Genomic DNA, 22068 nt, shown 5'->3' on the forward strand with positions numbered 1-22068 from the left:
AATATCAGTGTGAGATCAGTGGCCCAAACTCATTTAACCCTTTGAAAACAGCTGTTACTTATTCAAATTAGGAAAAATGCCTACGTGCCCACTTTGATGCCAGTTTTTATACCCAGAACCACTTTGGGCCAGGCTGGACTCTCTTGGTTGTGATGCGGGGCATCCCTCTCTGTGTATTATCAGTGTGAGATCAGTGGCCCAAAGTCAATTTTATTTTTAAATCAGAATTTAGTGTTTTAACTTTGATGCCCATTTTTATGCCAACCTTGGGTCCTTTTGGCCATTTTTATCACCAGTCCTCTCAGGGCCCCTCACTTATGGTAGGGTATTAATATTATACATTTTCTGTAAGAATAATGGCTAAAACAGGAAAAAGAAAAATCCTCTGAATAGGAAACTGCCGAATAAGAAACCAACTTCAGCCTCGTTAATAACTCTGCATATTCATTATAAATCCTACGTGTCACATTATAACCCTCCACACTGCACAGAAGGATCCCGGTCACGTGTGAGGACCAGGATGACATGTGTCACGTGACCCGGAATCCCTGACGTCCCGGGCGGTTACGTGAACTGTCACTTCGCACGAGTCTCTTCTCTGGCTGCGATCGATAGCTCCGCGATACACTCCTTATGCCTGAAGAAGCTCGGCCTCGACTGCTGCTGCCTGGCTGTGTGATCTGTCAGCTGATCGGCTCGCAGGGAACAGGAAGCGGCGAGGAGCAGTGGAGCCGCTGCCTTCCCATCCACAGCCCATAGGAGGGGACCGGCAGCCACAACCAGCGGCCACCGCCGAGCTGTCCGGGCATCTGCATGAGGCAGGAAGCGCGCCCCCGCTCCACCCACCAGGTAACACTGGCAGCAGGCCCTGTACCAGCCGGGGCTGCTCGGTACCGGCATGTATACTGTGCTGTGGGTATAGGCGGCTCTCATCACTGGTACTGTGTGCCCGCTCACCCAGGAGGCTGTGCGGGAATCACCGGCCACATCTGTGCATGGACACCTGGCTGACCCCCGGAGCATGGCAGCAGCGGCTGTCACCTGCCATCCAGGCTGGTCAGGGCATCTCCCTGGCTGTCATCTCTGTATAGTAGGGGAGTTGTAGTCCTTCCTGTGCAGAGCTGTCAGTAGAGTGTTAGCGCTCAGTATCCATCTGTAAGTCCTGACCAGTGGGGCAGATTGGTTACAGCCACCTGGGTAACTCTATGGGACTAGCTGCCAGCATATACCATCCATATTGGGGGCTGCACCATGAACCTCCTAGTCACTGCAGCAGAATAAGGCTATGATGGGATGCCCCGCTTTATAGTGATTGTACAGGGATAGACTCTGGATTGGTGATCTCACCAACATCCCATATGTGATGCCCCATCAGTGCATGTGCCAAGGCCACACATGGTGGCCCAATAGCCATACAGTCAGGCCAGTAATACTGTATGGTATTACTGGCAGTAGGTTTTGCCAGGATGCAGTAGCAGTAGAGGGGGACCGCACCAAACCAAAGGTGAAGTATCCTGATTCCCAATCTATAATATTTATGGTCTTACTCTCTGGCATTTCCTCGCTGTAAGCCAGCAAACAGGGCATGCTGATGCATAGAGGGGGCTACCAAGCTCAGCAGTGTAAGTTGAACTATACAGTGGTACCTTGGTTTAAGAGTAACTTGGATTAAGAGCGTTTTGGTTTAAGAGCTCACAGTTTTTCAAAATTGTGACTTGGTTCAAGAGCATCGCCTTGGTTTAAGAGCTCCCTGTACTGGGTGGGAGTGCGAGTAGGGGAGGGGCATGGTCTGCATAGTGGGGTCTACAGCACTGTACTCTGACCCAGGAAGTCTCCCTCACCTTCCAAATCATGGCAGATCCACTTCAGGCTGGGGCTTACATCAGGGGACAGGACGGTGGAGGTAATCTCTCCATAGCTGTAACCCCTCTCTCCCCGGACAGAGAGTGCTGCATGTATGTGCCCACATCTGCCCTGCCCATTCCTTCATGCTCCCTGCAGTCTCTGTCAGCCCTTGTGTTCCCCATCCTCTCCATTACTGTACAGTAACTTATAATAGCACATATTCTGCTGTTTCTGAATGTTTGTTTCATTAGTTTTACATGTTATTCTGAATAATAAATCATTATTTTTGGGGTGTGGAACCAATTGTCTGCATTTCAATGATTTCTTATGGGAAAATGTGCTTTGGTTTAAGAGTGGATTTGGATTACAAGCGCCATCCCGGAACGAATTATGCTCGTAATCCAAGGCACCACTATATATGAGTTGGGATGGGAATATCCCTTTAAGAAACCTTTTGACATGTCAGGCATCATTGTAAGCTTCTCCTGGCTATATCTAGAGATTGGTCACAATGTCAGTGCTGAAATCTCAACCATCTATGTGACCTATAGCCATTATGATAATCCTTTCAATATTGATAATTTTCTTTAAACGTTATTATTTTCTATTTTGGTTGATATGTCGTGATAAGATGACACTCGGCTGCCCAGGAGCCCTGGAGAGCGCTGAGTTTTTTATCAGTGAAATCTGTGACAAGAAGCACAACATCGCTGCAGTTCTTATCCTCTGATATGTGTAGATCAGTCGTGTAAAACTGCGGCCCTCCAACTGCTGCAAAACTACAATTCCCATCATGCCTGGACAGCCAAAGCTTTAGGCTGTTTTGCAATAGCTGGAGAGCCATGAGTTTGACACTCCTGGTGTAGGTGATGTGTCAGAACATGGAATTCCCCTTGAAGCGATGTGACCATAAGGTAAAGAAAGCAGAAGTATGTACTGTAAAAAATAAGTGAACAGGTTGGTTTGGAGTAATAAAATTTTACTCATAAAAGTTCCTCATTCTTAATAAATGTGTTTGCTAGAGTTATTTAATCGCTGGTTATATATACATACACACACAGTGGTGCCTCGGTTCTCGAACTTAATTGGTTCCGGAAGGCAGTTTGAGAACCAAGCAGTTTGAAAACCGAGCAGTGTCTTCCCATAGGAAATAATGTAAATGTGATGAATTGGTTCCAGCAGCCACCAATAATTACCTACAATACTCATTTATTACACTGATAAGTGCTCAGTATAATCACTATACTGTACAGGACATTAAACATAAGAAATGTTCATCAGAACCAGCAATTATAGTACAGTAGTCACCAACTCCTCACCCATCCTTTACTGTATAGCGTCCCCCCCCATCCGAGCACTGTAATGTATGGGAGATGGTGGTGCACTGCCTGTACTACTACTGCACTGTATATGCACTCCAGCAGTCTTATACAGCACTGTAATGTATGTGAAGCCTCACCACTGCTTAACTCGCCAGGTACAACCCACCATCCACGCTCGCAAAAACATTCGAAAACCGAACAAAGTTCGAATTCCAAACACTACTTCTGGGTAAATTTTCGTTCGAATACCAAGCAGTTTGAGTTCCAAAGCATTCAAAAACCGAGGTATTACTTGACTGTACCACCAGGCCCAGGCTGAAGCACTGGAGGCAGGCCGACCCACCCTTAGTGGGAAGAAACCCCAGTCCCTCCATGACGTGACTCCATTAGAATCAATGGAACCCTATCATAGAGGGGCTAGGGTTTCCTCCCACTAAGAGTGGGTCGGCCGCCTCCAGTTCTTCAGCCTGGGCCTGGTGGTACAGTCACTTTAAACACATTGGGGGACAATAATTATATGGCGCACAGGGCCCACTTGTACATAAATCTATTCACAAACATTATTTGCAAGTGGGCTCTCTGTGCCGCTTGTGCTGGAGGGAGGCAGGGGGTGGTGTAATCGGGAGTGCGGCAGCATGCAGAGGGGGAGTGGCCTCTTGTATTGTCAGATAGCTGCTTTTAATCCAAGATTTCACCATTAGGAATGCCCCAGGCAGGATTTTTCCTATTTATCACCTGTATGAACACTGTACAGGTGTTGGATCGTTAAGGCACCTGTGCAGTGTTCACACAAGTGATGAATAGGAAATATACTGCCCAGGGTATTTCTAATGGTGAAGAGGGTGGGGAGCAGGATGACTGTATATGAGCAGCAGTGTAATATGAAGATATCCTGTGTAATATAGAGGAGGAGGAGAAGACATAAGTAGTGTAGCAGTAACCTCTGTCCTCAGTGTGGTGTTTTCTCTCTGGTAGAAGATTGTGTGTTTTTCTTCAGTGTTCTATGGCTGCAGCTGTGTGTGTGCATGTGCGTGCGTGCAATGGCTGCAGTAGGCTGTGTGTGTGTGTATGTGTGCTATGGCTGCAGCAGGCTGTGTGTATGTGTGCTATGGCTGCAGCAGGCTGTGTGTATGTGTGCTATGGCTGCAGCAGGCTGTGTGTATGTGTGCTATGGCTGCAGCAAGCTGTGTGTGTGTGCACTATGGCTGCAGCAAGCTGTGTGTGTGTGCACTATGGCTGCAGCAAGCTGTGTGTGTGTGCACTATGGCTGCAGCAAGCTGTGTGTGTGTGCACTATGGCTGCAGCAAGCTGTGTGTGTGTGTGCACTATGGCTGCAGCAGGCTGTGTGTGTGTGTGTGTGTATATGCTATGGCTGCAGCAGGCTGTGTGTGTGCGTGCTATTGCGTGCCCCCACAGTGACCATCTATATCACTATGTGTGACCTCTATACCACTATGTGTGACTCCCTGTATATCACTATGGCTGACCTCTATATTACAGGTATCTGGCATTGTTAGCAGTGTTTCTTTAAGTATGGTGAATATTTAGTTAGAAACATAGAAGACTGTCAGCAGGAAAAGACCACCTGCTCCATCTAGTCTAGTTGTGAGTTGTTCAGGACATGGAGGCTAGAGACTGGCTCCATCCACTGCACACACAGGAGAATCTGCTTTATATACAGTATTCCTTTATTCACTGAGAAGTTCCCGCAGGATCATGTAGCACATTAGAGAGAAGCTGCTGAGCCAGTGTGATAAATTACTCCCCTGGTATATGACTGGCCATTTATGAAGGAGCAGGAGTCGTGAGTTTGAGTCGGTCCTGATAAAATTCAGGAGTCGGAGTTGGAGCTGCGGCTTACCGACTCCACAGCCCTGGTGAGGAGGTGAGGACGGAGGGGCGGTGCAAAGCTTGGGCACCGACATTTTAGGCCACTCCAATTTGACACAGGGCTGCAAATTTAAAAGTTGTTTTTTAGGACAATAACTGCATCACCTGCCGAATGGACCCCAGGACAGATCTTGGATTAAAAGCAGCTATCTGTCTGTACAAGCGGTTTGGGGGGCTCAGATTGTGGGTACAGAGTCACTTTAAAGTGACTGTACCACCAGGCCCAGGCTGAAGCACTGGAGGGGGGCCGACCCACCCTTAGTAGCAAGAAACTCCAGCCCCTTCATGATACGACTCCGTTAGAATCAATGGAACCCTATCATGGAGGGGCGGGGGTTTCCTCCCACTAAGGGTGGGTCAGCCCGCCTCCAGTGCTTCAGCCTGGGCCTGGTGGTACAGTCACTTTAAAGGACAACTCCCGCGGGACCCAAACACAGACACTATACTCACCATCCCTCCGGTGACGATCGCCACTCGATTCGCCCGCCGTCCGCCTCACCGCCGTCCAGCGATGTCTCTCACTTCCGGGACCAGGGGATGGAAAAGGCTGCCAGTGCCCTTGCGCACCGGCAGCCTTTTCATTGGCTGGAGTGCATCACATGGCGTCCAGCAAGCTCAGCCAATCAGGGCTGAGCAAGCTGGAAGCCATGTGATGCGCTCCAGCCTATGAAAAGGCTGCTGGTGCGCATGTGCACAAGCAGCCTTTTCTATCCCATTCACTTTCCATGAAGACGCCGAGGAGGAAGAAGACCCGGACCACCTCCCCGGCTTTGACGTCGTCGTCTCAAGATGGAGCCCGGGAGAAGAGGATGGTGGGGGGGGGGGGGTCCGAAAGTGGGGGAAGGGGGCCAGACCGGGTATTTAACCACATTACAAAGTTATATAACTTTGTAATGTGTGTTAAATAAGCAAAAAAAAAGAATTTAGTGGGAGTTGTCCTTTAAGGAAACCTAGGCCAGCTCTGAGCTGGCTTAGGTTTCACTTTGTGTGCACGGACAGGACGCACCTCTACATAAATCCTCAGAGCCTCAGCACTGCGGGGACACCTCAGCACTGTGGGGACATTTTTAAGCCTGACTCACAACACGCTGGACTTGATAAATGTCCCCTATTGTGAGCATTGTATGCAGGGGCTTGGACTGTGGCCCCCCACACTTCACAACTGGATGTGAGAGGTGGTGTAGTATCAGGACTGTCCTCATTCACTGCTGCTTTACCTTGTGACAAAGTCTCCTGCATAGTAATCCTGGGTTCTCCTTCCCCTGAACACACAGGTTCAGCAGTGAGAATTCCAGACATGGTACTTGAAACGTTCATTCATCTAGGTTTTCTGGCAGCTTAGTGACAGTTTATTTGTTGAATACCAATCTTGTAATCACAAGTTGTATGTGTACTCCAAACTCCATGTCATGTTTACAATCAGCCTGTTAGTCAAATGGATGGAACTAATGTGTGGTGTGCATTGAGCCTGGGGAAGACGGCACAGAAACACATTGCTCAAGTTGTTTATGTTAATCCCAATAAACATGGCTCCCCAATAGTCGAGCAGTTCAGCTTTTATTCATGTGCCGAGGCAGAATATGTGATCACGTGTTGGTTGAATATATTGCAAAGAGTTACCACATTGTAACGGTTAGTGGGTAGAGAGCCTGGCTGCAGTACATTTCATCAGCAGGCCCGCTGTAGAGTTGTGCCTACTCTGGAGCAGAACTCTTATCAGGTTAGTGCATTTTTCAGTCCTTTCTAACATTAAACATCTACTATACTATAATGTGTGTGTTTATATGTCAGACATAGTGTGATGCAGAAACACATTGCATTACATGGGGCTGACTATTCACTATACTGCCCACCAGCTATACACACACTTAGAATTTATTATAGAATGCAGTTTAACATTATTTGGATCTATATCTAGGTGCCTTTTGGTTAGGATGGCCTTTACTGCTTCCAGAGCTCTGTAGTTTAGTTTTTTGTTACATCTTTGCCACAGTAATGTCTGCTTCCACATGCCAACACCATATCCCTGTAGTCCTCCCTCCCACATCTTCACAGCACCATCCTCTCTTTTCCTCACTGCAGCACATCTCCCCTTCACAGCACTATCCCCTCTTCCCCCACTGCAGACCATCTCCCCTTCTCCCTATTGCAGCACAGCTCCCCCTTCACAGCACCATCTTCCCTTCTTCCTATTGCAGCACAGCTCCCCCTTCACAGCACCATCTCCCCTTCTCCCTACTGCAGCACAGCTCCCCCATAACAGCACCATCTCCCCTTCTCCCTACTGCAGCACAGCTCCCCCTTCACAGCACCATCTTCCCTTCTCCCTACTGCAGCACAGCTCCCCCATAACAGCACCATCTCCCCTTCTCCCTACTGCAGCACAGCTCCCCCATAACAGTACCATCTCCCCTTCTCCCTATTGCAGCACATCTCCCCTTTCACAACACCATCTCCCCTTTTCCCTATTGCAGTCTTTCTCCCCCCGCACAGCACCATCTCCCTTCTCCCTATTGCAGCAAATCTCCCCTTCCCCTATTGCAGTACATCTCCCCTTAACTCTCCCCTTAACTGCACCATTTCTCCCCACTGAAGCACATGTATCTCTGTGTATCTCTTCCCTCGCCCAAAGCCACCACCACATTTTGGGATTATAGCTATCCCCCTACAAGCCCACTCCCTGCAGCACCATGTCTCATCACTCTTTCCCTGTAGTCCATCTCCTGACTGCATGGTGAAAAATCTGTAAAGTCCTTATGGTGTCCTAGATACTTCTAGGACTCTTGCCTCCATTGGTGAGTCAGGCTAAAGCTGTCCATACTCTTGAGATTGCTGATGGTTAGATACTTATTAATGGTGTATTCCGGAGAGTTTTTCAGGCCACAGGTGAAAACCAAAATGCCTATGCTATTGTAGGGTATGATCCCAGGCCTTTAGTATAGAGTCACTGCTGAGTAAGCAAAGCACATATGTACATTATACATAACATTGCAGCAATACCTGATGCGTATCCTCTTACACCTAAATCTTCTGCATGTCTTAAACCTGCCACCATGGGTTTGCTCCAGTCCTGGCATCTAGGTCAGGTGGCGTTGGGAACCATGGCCACAGGCCAGCGATAGCTGCCGGTGACTTTAGGAATCTGGGTGACTGCAAATGCTGCATTTTTACAGTTTTTCTTCTTGTGGTTTTGAAATGCAGAAAAAAAGCACATTAGAAGAACCTCTCGTGTTTTACCATGATTAACAGATTTTACTAAAAAATATTAGACCACACGTTCACCTGCTTGTTCACCTGATCGATGGGGGTCTCGGCTGTGAAATCCAGATTGGTTAAAACTTTTGTCGTGTCCCTCTAACTAAGGCTGGGTTCACGCTTTGTTTTTGCGGTCTGTTTAACGTATGGAAAAATGTGGTTGGCCATGTTTTTGTGTACATTAAAAGTAATCATTTAAAAATGTATACATTAATCAGAATGCAAAATCACTGTGTGAACCCAGCCTTGCAGAACTAGAACAAGTATAACTGCACAGGTGCACACTGACTTGTCCGAAATAAAGAAGCCAATACAGAAATATCCAGCAGCACATGCAGATGCTAAGATATATGCAGAATATAAATGTTTTAAATTGCAATACTACTATAGAAAAATAAAGGTGTGTGTGTGTAAAATATATATATATATATATATATATATATAGAGAGAGAGTGTAAAAAGAAACAGAAAAGGCGGTGCATGTGCAGAATGTTAATCCTCTGGGTTAGTTAACATACAGAATGCACCTGTGTGAGTCGTACAATAGGCACAACTCTAGTATGCGCGTGTATATATCAACCGGACTGTAGCCTTCCACCTCCCGATGTCCCACATAGTAGTTCGGTAGAAGTAAAGTAACCTGCAGTGAAGAAGCTGCTGTATCTTGGTGGCATAATTCCTTTTGGGCCAGACTAGGTGAATAAACCTCTGGAAGTTGTAGAGGAAGACCCCGGACATAGAACTGATACTGAATATGCCTTCTAGTTTTCCAATCTGTTGAATGCCCAATGTCTTCTTCTACTGAATAAATAAGGTCCTTTGCATCGCATCTGATCACATAGGGGGGGATTTATGAAGACCGGCGTATAAGTACGCCAATCTTATATCAGGCCCCGCCCCTTTTCCCCTGGAGGATTCACTAAGAGGCGCACGCTTCTTAGTGAGTCTGGCCGGCCTGGGCGCCCGAACCTGTGCCCAGCAAACTAAATGTGCTTCCAGCAGGTGTAGATTTGGATCATGATTTACGCCTGCGAATAGGCGCTAATCATTATAAAAGAGGCACGTGAGGGGGCCACGCCTGCTCCCACAGCCCACCCATTGGGCAAGCGGGGCGTACGGGAGGCGTACGCTAGAGGGAAGGGGGCGAATCTGCACCTACTTGCTGGCATACGCTTTGTAAATGTCCCCCTCAGTGGGTACCATCCTACCACTATTTCAATGGAATGTTATGCTAAGGACCTAATTTTATTTTTTTTCTATAGCATTGTTGCCATTTGAAAAAATCTACATTATGCATGTAACTTAGCATTTGCAGTTAGCTGCTGGACATTTTTGACTGTCCCTGTGTTTTTATTGATGTGTTTTTATTAATGATGTGTGAACTTAGCCGAAGTGTGTCACGCAGTAATTGGGGCTGAGCCCGGATGGTGTCTCTTCCCTTATTACACTGTACTATGTATTAGCTGTAACACAACCAATCATCCCATGCTGCCTGCGACTCCCCCAAGGTTACTTAAATGAAGAAATTGTTTTTCTACTTTCTCATTCCGATAGTCCCCCCTCCCAGTTTTCTGCACCCTTGTGCTGCCCCACACCTGTTTGTACTCTCTTAAGGAGTGTTATGGGGGCCCTGAGCATCTCTGAGGGAGTGGTCATTAAGGAGTGCTATGGGGGCCCTGGGCATCTGTGAGGGAGTGGTTATTAAGGAGTGCTATGGGGGTCCTGGGCATCTATGAGGGAGTGGTTATTATGGAGTGTTATGGGGGCCCTGGGCATCTGTGGGGGAGTGGTTATTATGGAGTGTTATGGGGGTCCTGGGCATCTGTGAGGGAGTGGTTATTAAGGAGTGCTATGGGGGTCCTGGGCATCTGTGAGGGAGTGGTCATTATGGAGTGTTATGGGGGCCCTGGGCATCTGTGAGGGAGTGGTTATTAAGGAGTGCTATGGGGGTCCTGGGCATCTGTGAGGGAGTGGTTATTATGGAGTGTTATGGGGGCCCTGGGCATCTGTGGGGGAGTGGTTATTATGGAGTGTTATGGGGGCCCTGGGCATCTGTGGGGGAGTGGTTATTATGGAGTGTTATGGGGGCCCTGGGCATCTGTGGGGGAGTGGTCATTATGGAGTGTTATGGGGGCCCTGGGCCTCTATGAGGGAGTGGTTATTATGGAGTGTTATGGGGGCCCTGGGCATCTGTGAGGGAGTGGTCATTAAGGAGTGTTATGGGGGCCCTGGGCCTCTGAGGGAGTGGTCATTAAGGAGTGCTATTGGGGCCCTGGGCATCTGTGAGGGAGTGGTTATTATGGAGTGTTATGGGGGTCCTGGGCCTCTATGAGGGAGTGGTTATTATGGAGTGTTATGGGGGTCCTGGGCATCTGTGAGGGAGTGGTTATTATGGAGTGTTATGGGGGTCCTGGGCATCTGTGAGGGAGTGGTCATTAAGGAGTGTTATGGGGGCCCTGGGCCTCTGAGGGAGTGGTCATTAAGGAGTGCTATGGGGGCCCTGGGCATCTGTGAGGGAGTGGTGAATAAGGAGGTTGTTTTTTTTACTGTTGAATTATTTTGAGGTTTCCCTTCCTCATCATGTGGCAGTGCCTTAAGACCTCTAGTTCAGTCAGTGCACAGGGATGTCCCCCCAGCAAACCTCTCTATAATATCTTGTCTTCCTGTAACTCTGCTATGCTACAAGGAGAGGCTTCGGTTCTCTTTCTTCCCCTCAAGGCAGGGGATATGAGGACAGATGGGGTTTAATCTAAGCCAAGATCGAAGCATAAAGTTTATAAAGTTGGGATCCTCATGGTAATTCACTTACAGTCTCATGGTTAGAGCCAAGTCTGTAGCTCTGTATTAGGAGTGTACGGTATATCATCAGCTGGTTGTCTTGGTGGGGTTGATCAACATCACATGCTAAACTTCCTGCTGCATTGTCCTCCCATCGGATACAGCTCTGGAGTCATTGTATGAACTTGGCTGCTTCCTTTTATTTCTGTGGCGTGGGACAGAAGCCGGAGGATGAGACAGGAGTAAGAAAGCCAGTCTTCCCGGGGTATTTAGAGCGGGGTGAGTATTACTACTAGACTGTTTTTCTACATAGCTATGGTTATTAGAGGTATAATAGAAATATAAATGGTAGGTGGCAGATTCTTGGTGACAGTGTGTAACAGTGCCAACATATTACAGTGTGGACTGAACTACCATTTAGGCTATGTCAAAGTTCCTGCGGACATTGTATTAGTTGCCATAGTGGTTAATGGCTTTTGGGATACCCAGCAGCTTGTTGACCAAGAATGTTAAAGAATAATCATGGCTTTGGATGTCATTGATTCACTTTACTTATTGCAGGGTGTCCTGGAAATATTGGCTATAACTTTAAGACTAATGAACATGTTTTAATGTAGTTTGGTTAACACATAACTTACCAAATGAGAATCAGGGCCCCTCACAATGTGTTTGGCGAGCACCCCCTTAACTCAAATGCCACTGTCCACATAGCGAAAGTCACCAGCATAGGAGATGGAGTGGCTAGCCTGGCTGTCTCAATCTTTTCCATGCCATCCTGAATCTGTGCTGCCCATGTCTCACTATACTGTGCAAGAGCATGTATTCATTGTGCTTACATATTGGAGAGCAGGATTATCAAGTCAGAAAGCCACCGGCAGAGTCGTGTATTAAGATTCTGGTAATGTTTGTTTTTATCAGGACCTATACATTCATGTACTGTGGTCACTCCAGCTCTCTTTAGAGCTCTTTGGCACATGCTCTTCGATGTCACTTTTTTGTGTGCAAATACTCTGGTACTGCACCTTACTGCTACCTAGGCCTTTTCAAAAGATTGGGGCTGAGCCATGGGTAGTACCTGGCATGGCCACTGCAAAATGTATGGTACTGCTGCACTCACCCATGCATCACAGGTGCCATAAGTTGGACCTGTACTTATCTGATATTAGTGGGCTAATCGGGTAAGCCATCAATTATAATTTTAAGAAAACAATTTTAGAAAAACGTAGGGTATCCCTACACAGCATTATGCCGCACTGCTCAGTAGCCCCTGTTTTGCTTAGTATCCCTTTTAAAATGATGCCTAGGGCTTCTGCACGGCCCGTATATGCGCAGATCCTCACACCGAGCAGTACATAGCCACCAGTACGTCCGTTGTGGTATTCTCAGATCTTGTTTCTGTACTCTCACAGACAGAAACTCTTCCACAATAAATGTGATATGTGTGTGTGTGTGTGTGTGTTTCTATTGTTAATAAGTATGTTTATGGCATTCTTCTTGTTTCCTTTGAGGTCTCATGAGATGGCCACAGATGACAAGTCGTCTCCTACACTGGAATCTGCCAGCGAGCTGCCCAGGTCTCCAAGTAGTCCATCCCATCTTACTCATTTTAAACCTTTGACCCCAGATCAAGATGATCCGCCTTTTAAGTCTGCCTACAGCTCATTTGTGAATCTTTTCCGTTTTAACAAAGGTAATGTGCGGGCTTGGGTAAGAAGAATAATCTGATAAAAGTCTGGGAAACCTCCAACAAAACTCCAAAGTGTCTGATCTGCATGGCATGTTATAGAGTGGGGAGAGCTGACTGCATTGCTAAAGTTTTGTAGAAATAGATTACTTAGTCCAGTTAGCGGTGCTACTCTGATTGACAACTAACTCTATATGCCTCCATTATCATGTAAGGCTGTCAATCACTGAGTAATCTGCCCATTGGACCCTCAAGCTTAAAGGGAACCAATTACATAAAAAATGTCTATTAATATGTCCCTATATCCCCCGTCCCTGCAAATGAAAACGTATAATTTTACTTTTAAACATTGGCGCACTGTATGGTAATCTGCCCTAAGTAGTCATCTGGGTGGTGGGCTGTGGGCAGGTAGTCACGGTCCCCTGGTCGGTTCGGCGATGTAATCATGCCCGGGCGGGAGGGCGTGCCGTAGCGTCTGGCGGAGCGCCGACATTCTCATCACGCCGCCTACAGCACAGAATGGGACTTGCTGTACTGCGCATGTGCGGCGTAATGAGAATGTCGGCGCGCTGCTGGACGCTACAGCATGCCTCCGGAGGATGTCACACCTTCACTGGAGTTTGAATCACGCCCTTCCCTCCCAGAGGGGCGTGATTACATCGCCGATCCGCCCAGGGGACCGTGACTACCTGCCCACAGCCCACCGCCCAGATGACTACTTAGGGCAGATTACCATACAGTGCGACAATGTTTAAAGGTAAGATTACACGTTTTCATTCGCAGGGACGGGGGATATAGGGATATGTATGGGAAGGGTGCTGAATGATTTATCAGCACACTTCCTGAGTTTAATAGCCATTTTTTACGTGATTGGTTCCCTTTAAAGGGAGTGTATTTAAAGAGACAGTGTCACTTTTTTCCAATTAACAGGGGTTGTGTTTGCAAGAAGTTTTGCTCTATATTTACTTATTCTATTTTTTTAAACAACATTATACATCTGGCCACTAGGTGTCTCCCTTTACTGCACATATGTGCATCTGCTGCATGTCCATATAGCACAGAATCCTGTTGGTGCTCACACTGTATGGTCAGCTCTCCTGTCACACAGCACCAAAACCTCTGTAACCATCCAGTGACATTATGCTGCCTGAACTGTTGCATAACAAAGAGCATTGTCTCCTGGTAAGCATGCATAGCTGATATTATAATTAGCAAAAATTAATAATATTATTAGCCTAAGTTTATTGCCCTTAGTTGATATACCACCTGCATGATGAACAGGTGTCTTTCCTTGTGTGAGTGCGCAAAGGACTGGGACTTCCTATGTTTGGTCTCTTTATTTGAACAGAGAAAAGACAAAACATTGGCATGGAGGCAGCATGGACCACAGTTTGGCCATATGTGTAGTGTTGATTTAAACACAGAAAACGTTAAAAGAAAAAAAAGGAATAAAGGGAGCATAATGCAAAACTGCTTGCAATATCACACTGTAAATAATCTACTCCTAAAAATTATACATCTGTAAGCTGAGATACAATGGCAGGATTTCTTTAACATGCCCCAGTTATTTGCAAAAATGTTTGACAGGTCAGAGGTTCTGAATGGTCAGAGACCCATAAATCATTGGAAGAAGCAGGGATCTGTACAGGAGATTGGCTCCATTGGCAATAACAGTGAGCCAGGGAGTGAAGTGTAAAGCTAGGTGCTTCTCCGTATTTGTTCTAATGTTCAGGAATGTCTAATCAAAACTTTTAATATATCTCTGTGAAATAGTAATTTTTTTATTTTTTTTTACAAATGTAACTGTAATACGCTATTAAAATTGTCTTTACTTGCCTCAGGTTACAAAGTACATAGTGCACCAGCACTGCAGCTCCCTCAGTTGTTCCCTTTATACTGACATTCCTTGGTTAAAAAATGACCAAAGTGAATGCAGGTTTTTAGTGTTGCTTTGTGGAATTAGGGTTGCTGTTTGTCCAAAGATTCCTTATGTCCACTGCTGCCATCCTAGAAGAGAGCAAACTGCATCTAACCAGTTGGTATAGGGAAATAACCAGAAAGGCCTCTGCAGGACAGTCAGTGAGTCTGAGGTAGAGAATGTATACAATTATATATCACTAACAGTCTTCAGGGCAGTCACCCAGCCTTAAAGGGTTATGACAGCAAATATTTGTTATTATTTATTTTACACTTATTACTGTAAAGGGATTATCCGGCTTTAGAAATTGATGTCCTTTGTGGGAGTACTGCAGCCTCTTCCTTATTTACCTCTGCTCATCCTTGTGGTCGCCGTAATAATGGTGCACAGTACTGCAGCCTTGTTGCTTTCACCTGTATAGGACAATGCTGCTGTACTTTGCACTGCTGTAACTAATAATATGGAGATTGCAGGAATGAACTGACATTGCAGAGGCTAGGTCAGAGGTGTACAGAGTCAAACCACCACTGACCTAATATTGATGGCCTATCCTGAGCAAAGAACATCAATTTTGTGAGGCTAAAAAAATCGTCATTAAATAATAAAAACACACTGCACCTAATGGATCCCATTAACTATAGTGGAATCCATTGGATTTCCCTCAGTGTCTGGGAGTTTACCAGAATAGCACTACATGGTGTACTATTTGTCCAGGATTTTTGTTGTCATCTGCTAAAGGCCCTATTACACAAAAAAATTATTGGCCATATTTTGCCGATATCAGACGATAGTCGTCTGGTGTAATAGAAGACAATGATAAGCAGACATGAACGATGCTGGCTGATCGTTGCTGTTGTTTGCCTTTCAACATGTTGAAAGACAAACAACCAGGATAGCAGCAATCTGCTGCTGTTGCCCCGCCGAATACTAGCGGTGGCAGCAGATCGCTGCTATCCTCTATGGGCTGCCCGGACAATCAAGCGATCGCCCGGGAAGCCCCCCCCCCCCCCCCGCACCTCTCTGCGGCCCCCCCTGCACTTACCAACTCGCTGCAGTCGCGTGTAATAGGGGCTTAAGGATACTGACAGGAGAACCTCTGTTGTGAACACCCCACTGAATATAAGGGGTTTCTGAAATTTATCACCCCCACCCCTCTCACCGTCTTTACATGTAAGTTATAAAACAAAAGGCAAATCTTCCAAGGGTTCTCCAGCCCCAGCCCGCGGCCCCACCTCTATTCTTCTGCTGTGAATCCAGCTGCATGAAGCAAATCCCACAGTGACACTGGGCGAGGTTTAGTGATACTGTCTTACATTTAGGCAGCAAAATACTAGATGGAACAGGCAGGAGCTGCACCACATTTATTACAGTGGCTCATGTGGTGTGGTAGATGTGCTGTACATATTATTGTTCAAAATGTATTTATTAAGGTTTGCACACAAATATAACAATAAAACAATGTGCAGGTAGTATATAATGCAGAACGCCATTACAGTAAGCACTGGAACACCAAAAACCAACCTTAAGTTAAATGGTGTGTACTCGTTACTCTTCATGAGCTTGTATATCATACATGGTACATTAATGGCGTATTATATATAGAGGTCCTAAGACCCTTTCATATGCCCCAGAGCCATAACGTCATGCACTATGCTACTCTCATGTGTAACAGTCAGCACTTAAGGTACTATAATCAAACAAGACCAGACAAACAGACTAACCCATGCCGAAAGGTGTGTGTGTGTGTGTCTGTGTGTGTGTGTGTGTGTGTGTGTAAGGTATAAGGCGTGTTGAGGGGACTTACTTGAAGACACCCAAATAATACCACAGTGTCCATCCCAGACAACCATATACAAGGGCCCTCATGTAGGTGGAAATGTGGGAGGTGGGAAGAGTGGTTGACTTCCATATTCTGGGAATAATTTGTCTCGTGGCCACGAGAAAAAAGCCCAAAAGACCTTTCGTTACCTTAGAAAGCGGGTCTAGTAAGATAGTAATGGCTCTCCTTTCCATCTGCTGAGATGTGACTGCATTGAACATCTGAACTGCATACAACATCTGAACCCCTTCCACAAAGATACAATGGGCGGACAGGTCCACCAAATGTGGAGCATGGGGCCCCCACCCCATTGGAGCACCTCCAGCCCAAGTTCGAGACGGAGGGAAATAGTTTGTGTAGGCGTTCAGATATCCGGTACCTTGGCGTTAAAATATTATAGTTTAGCTCCTGTATCCTACTAGCCACCGTCAACTTATGTGTTAAGGCCCTATTCCACCAACAGATCTGACGACAGATTATCTGCCAAAGATTTGAAGCCAAACCCAGGAACAGACTATAAAAAGAGATCAGGTCATAAAGGAAAGACTGGATTTCTCCTCTTTTCAAATCCACTCCTGGGTTTGGCTTCAAATCTTTGGCAGATAATCTGTCGTCAGATCTTTTGGTGGAATAGGGACTTTAGGGTGCCTTCACACCTACCGTATCGCAGCAGAAAATCCGCTGCGGATCCACAGCAGATCCGCAGCAGATTTAACTAACTAAATGAATGAACACAGCATCAAATTCGCACCTACAAATCTGCTGCGGATCCGCAGCGGATTTGACAGTGCGTATTTAATGCTGTGTTCATTCATTTAGTTAAATCTGCTGCGGATCCGCAGCGGATTTTCTACTGCGATACGGTGTGAAGGCACCCTTAATGTAAATGCCTTTAGCCACTACTTGTCAGAAATCTTACGCACCACTTCTCTTTGCCATGCCACACTGAAAACCAGTGGCTGGTCCTCTGCCCCCCTCAGTCAATAGTATGCCATATAAAAGAGACATTTTATGATCAAGGGCCTCTGAGGCCACACATATCTGCTTCAATGTGGTTAAAGTAGCATTGAGTTCTATAATCAGGCTACGTAACTGAAAATACTAAAGCCAGGTACCCAACTGAGAACTCCCTTCGCCCCTGATTTCCTCCAATATTTTAATCTTTGACAATGGTATGACATCTCTGACTTTCGGGGTGTGGGCAGTGGGAACAGTGAAAAAACTGTTAAATAGAATAAAAATAGAGAAATGGGTATTGCCCTGACTAGCCCCAATTTGACTACAAAGCCCTTCCAGGAGGAAAACAAGGACTGGGAAAAACCCAATCTCTGTGTCTTTGGGCTTCATGAGGGCCCAGCACATTCTCAAGTTCCGACCTTAATTTGCATTCGCTATGATGCAGTAAGTCCAAAACACACATGGCTATGGTGGCTCTGTTATACAAAGTAAAATCAGGCAATCCAGACCCTCCCCTATCCTTGTGCTTAAAGGGAATCTGTCACTAGGTTTATGATGCCTTAAATGAGGGGAGCATAAAATAGTGATGTAAATGCTAAACAGATCGTTGTATTACTTACATCATTTTGTTCAGCCGTTCTCCTATTATGCAGGAGAATAGGTTTTGTTCGACACCACTCCCCCCGCCCTTCAGCTGCTTATTAACACTTGACTGCTTATACACAGCATGGATAGATAACTGCCAATCAGCAGCTGGTGGGCAGAGTTTTCTCATTCTCATGAATATCCAGGACTACTGGGCTCATGCACATAATGGAGAGGACTACTTATTGTCCATGTTGTTTAGGAGGATATCTCTTAATTGGCTGCCCAAATTAATGTTAGTAATACATCATTCTCTTCAGCTTCTCTGTCACTAGTTTTATGCTACCCTTAAACAGGGCTGCATAAACCTATTGACAGAGTCTCTTTAATAATCAGGGAGTGCTGTAGCCTTGCCCTAAACGAGACCCCCAAAAATTTAGATGCCAACCTAAGTAGGTGTTTCAAATAGGAGCCTGGGTGGTGTAGGGGTATAGATTGAAAAATATACAAGAGCTTAGGTAGGTATTCCATCTTTAGGACACTGATCCTGCTGAGAGCAGCAACTTTTCAAATCACCATCCAAAGACTCCAAAAGCGGCCTATAGTTCAAACAAACAAGAGAGATCCACTGAGCTATACATGCCGAGATATTTGACATGGTGTGTTGTATATGTTAGATAGTTTTCTCTTCCTTGTGCAATATCATCCGCCATAGCACTGACACATGTCAGTAATGAATCTGGTTCTGCTTTACACCTTTTCCTTGTCAATCAAATATACATGCAACAACAGCCACCGGCACTACTCCAGGGAAATTCACCAAGAATGGAGGTTGTAAATGTTGCAAGTCAAAAACTGCACAGTGTATAGCGATCATTAGTTATTGCTCACTTTTCCAAAGTATAAAGATCAAACGTAACAGTCCAGAATAATAGAAATGAAAAGGGCACTCATCCCTCAATGTGATCTTCTTTATTTGTACAGTGTATTAAAAACACAGGAAATACTGGGCAATTCAGCAAGACGCCAGACACCCAAAATGAAGCAAGGTTACAGTTGGCTTGCGCGCATGTGTGCTTCTTCAGACCTGAGGTCAGGTCTGAAGAAGGTATAAAGAGAGCCTGAAGAAGCAAGCATGTGCGCGAACCAGCTGTAACTTTGCTTTATTTTAAGTGTCTGGCCTCTTGCTGAATTGCCCAGTATGTCCTGTGTTTTTTACACTGTATTAATAAAGAAGATCACACAGAGGGGTGAGTGCCTTTCTATTATTCTGGAATTGTGTAAAACGTTACCTGGCGCTTAGAATGAATGCTAGTTTTTGGTGCAATGTGAGATAGAATTTTGCCCAGTTGCCTTGTAACTGTGGAGCACAGTCGCTGAGATTCTTCCTATTCTGGAGGTGCCATGAGAGTAACCATGTTGTGCTATTCTTTCAGATGAGGTCAGAACAGTGTCTGCTGCAGAGCGGTCAGAGCCTGGACCCAGTGACCATGCAGTAAGAAATACCTGGTCTAGTCCCCATCATTCCCCAACATCGCAGCCTGTCAAATTTCCAGTGCAATACAAGAAGCAGTTACTTGGAGAAAGAAGGTCCTCAACCAGCTCAGGTTTGTATCTACATGCCGACCTTTTTACCAGTTCTACTTACTACTGCTTCTCTTTTGCCCTGTAATGTTAAAAGAATATTCCTTCTTATCTTGTTATCAAGTCAAAAAGCTTTCCCAAACTCCTGAAGTGCACCAGGCTGTGACACCTCCTTTGGGCCCTTTTACACAGAGAGATTATCTGACAGATTATCTGCCAAAGATTTGAAGCGAAAAGCAGGAATGGATTTGAAAAGAGGAGAAATCTCAGGCTTTCCTTTATGACCTGATCTCTGTTTATAGTCCATTCCTGGCTTTGGCTTCAAATCTTTGGCAGATAATCTGTCAGATAATCTTTCCGTGTAAAAGGGCCCTTACTCCTCCCTTCCATACCTGAGACTCAACCTCCAGGTGTCAATCAAGCAGGGAGGGGGAGAGAGGAGGCATTTCATCCTGCAGCTATTCAGGCGCTTGGAAAAGCCTCTTTGTCAATTCTTTGGGTAAACAGAAGATTTTGCTTGAGAAATGCATTGGGTCAAGTGGAGGCCACGTGGCTTCCACTTGAAATTTCTGTGCATAGTCTGTAGCATGAACATACCCTAATACTGGAGAATAAATATAGGTGGCCACCAGATGAGGCCTGTTGAAAAAGTTTCCAATTGAGACCTTTTGAGGCCTCATACTGACTTACCAGTATGAGGCCTGCTAAAAAAAGCTTCCAATTGAGACCTTTTTTCCCCTTAACAGCCATGTACTGATTCCTGAGTGTGTTATATCAATGCATGCTAGAAACAGTAGTGATTGGCAAATACCCCCGGATTGGTATTCATGTTATATGCCCTTAGGTGTACACAGTCCTTAGCATCAGTGCTCACAGTACTGAACAGAAAGTATACTACAAAGTTAGAAGCCCTGAACCATTGACTGTTGTCACTCACTAAATGTGTGTGTATATATACAGTAGCATCATTCGGATCACCCTCATCATAGGTTTATTTTGCCTTCCTCTTGATGAACACTACAAGAATTTGTGTATTTTTAACCTATGTGAAGGTTTTTTTTTATTTTGTTCTTTTCCTCTACTGTTCATTTGTGACTTTTGTAACCCCAACACTTGTATGTAGTGTCACTATAGTTCTCATATCCTGCCCAGTCAGACAGTTTCTGTACCGCCCCATGTGTACCTTGCGTCTATCAATGCTGGATGTCTAGTCAGGTTGTAGAATGGAATAATAGTCATACCTGAAAATGTGTTTTTGTGCTGTAAATAGATCCATAGTCCATATGTTGTGTTCTCTGCTGTTTTAACCATTTGGCCACTGCACTGATTGTGTTATAGCTGTGTATATGGTGTTGAGTACCTATTTGCATAGAACTAAAGAGGTGTCTGTGTGTTTTGGGGGTTTATGGGTTATTCCTTTACAGTGTCTGATGTCACATGTTGGGAAGGGGTGTTTTTCCCCCCAAAATATTCTATATCAAAGGTTTTCCTAGGTAGTGGTGCAGGTGCTGAGACCCCTCAAAATACAAAGGGGAGAAACTCTCTGATGTGTCGCTTGTCTCGTTGCTTGCTCTGTGTTGTACACAGTTGTCAGAGCAAGTAGTATGTCTCTATGTAACATTTATTTAAATATATTTATTTATTTCAATATAACAGCCGTTGTTTTAAAATAACAGCAAGTATTTGCCATTAAATGGCGGCCATCCACTCAATTTCAACATTGTGTGAACAGAGCCTTTCTGTGTTTTCAATCCACTCCTGATTTTGGTTGCAATATGAGGACCACAATACTGACTGAAATATACGTAGTGTGAACCCAGCCCTAGTTTGTAAAGATGACTGCTGGATCAATCAAGTTGTTTGAAAACACAGCAGTAGCGACCACAGTGTGTAACCACAGTTCTATTAACCATTGCACATGGTTTGTTTTAGAGACTAGAAGAAAGCCGGAGCCTCCTCTGGGACACGACCCTCGCACGGCTGTGCAGCTGCGCAGTCTAAGCACAGTGGTCAAGCGCCTAAAGGAGATTATGGAAGGAAAGAGTCAGGTAACATTGTGTTTATAGTGTTTCTGTCTCAGGAATATTTCCATGAGTGTATGATAAATGCATCTTTACTCACTTTCTTCCCCAGGACAGTGACTTGAAGCAGTATTGGATGCCTGATAGCCAATGTAAAGAGTGCTACGACTGCAATGAAAAATTTACCACTTTCCGGCGGAGGCATCACTGTAGACTTTGTGGCCAGATTTTCTGCAGCCGTTGCTGCAACCAGGAAATCCCTGGGAAATTTATGGGATATACAGGTTGGTTTACTGCAGAACAGCCTAGTAGAGTGTACATGATAAGCAGCTATATCTAGGGGCAAACTTATGCCACTAAAGAAATGTATTACAGTGAAACCTCATCTTTTGGGGGGGGCTCGTCTTCTC

General features: G+C 45.5%; 1 protein-coding gene across 3 annotated transcripts in view; it reads left to right on the forward strand.

Moving 5' to 3' along the window:
- The first annotated feature begins 759 nt into the window (after positions 1-759).
- Positions 760-22068, forward strand: part of PIKFYVE (phosphoinositide kinase, FYVE-type zinc finger containing) — a 151725-nt gene continuing 130416 nt past the window's right edge. For 2 of the 3 annotated variants that reach the window (XM_069983502.1, XM_069983504.1), the window contains exons 1-5: positions 760-849; positions 12599-12780; positions 19490-19660; positions 21570-21685; positions 21771-21942. In XM_069983502.1, the coding sequence (XP_069839603.1) occupies positions 12609-12780; positions 19490-19660; positions 21570-21685; positions 21771-21942 (631 nt within the window). In that variant the 5' untranslated portion in view covers positions 760-849; positions 12599-12608. Of the gene's footprint in view, positions 850-11254; positions 11370-12598; positions 12781-19489; positions 19661-21569; positions 21686-21770; positions 21943-22068 lie in introns of all 3 variants that reach the window. The other variant, XM_069983503.1, reaches the window with a different exon arrangement.

The sequence above is a fragment of the Dendropsophus ebraccatus genome, chromosome 9 (assembly GCF_027789765.1).
Source record: "Dendropsophus ebraccatus isolate aDenEbr1 chromosome 9, aDenEbr1.pat, whole genome shotgun sequence".
Classification (NCBI taxonomy): Eukaryota; Metazoa; Chordata; class Amphibia; order Anura; family Hylidae; genus Dendropsophus; species Dendropsophus ebraccatus.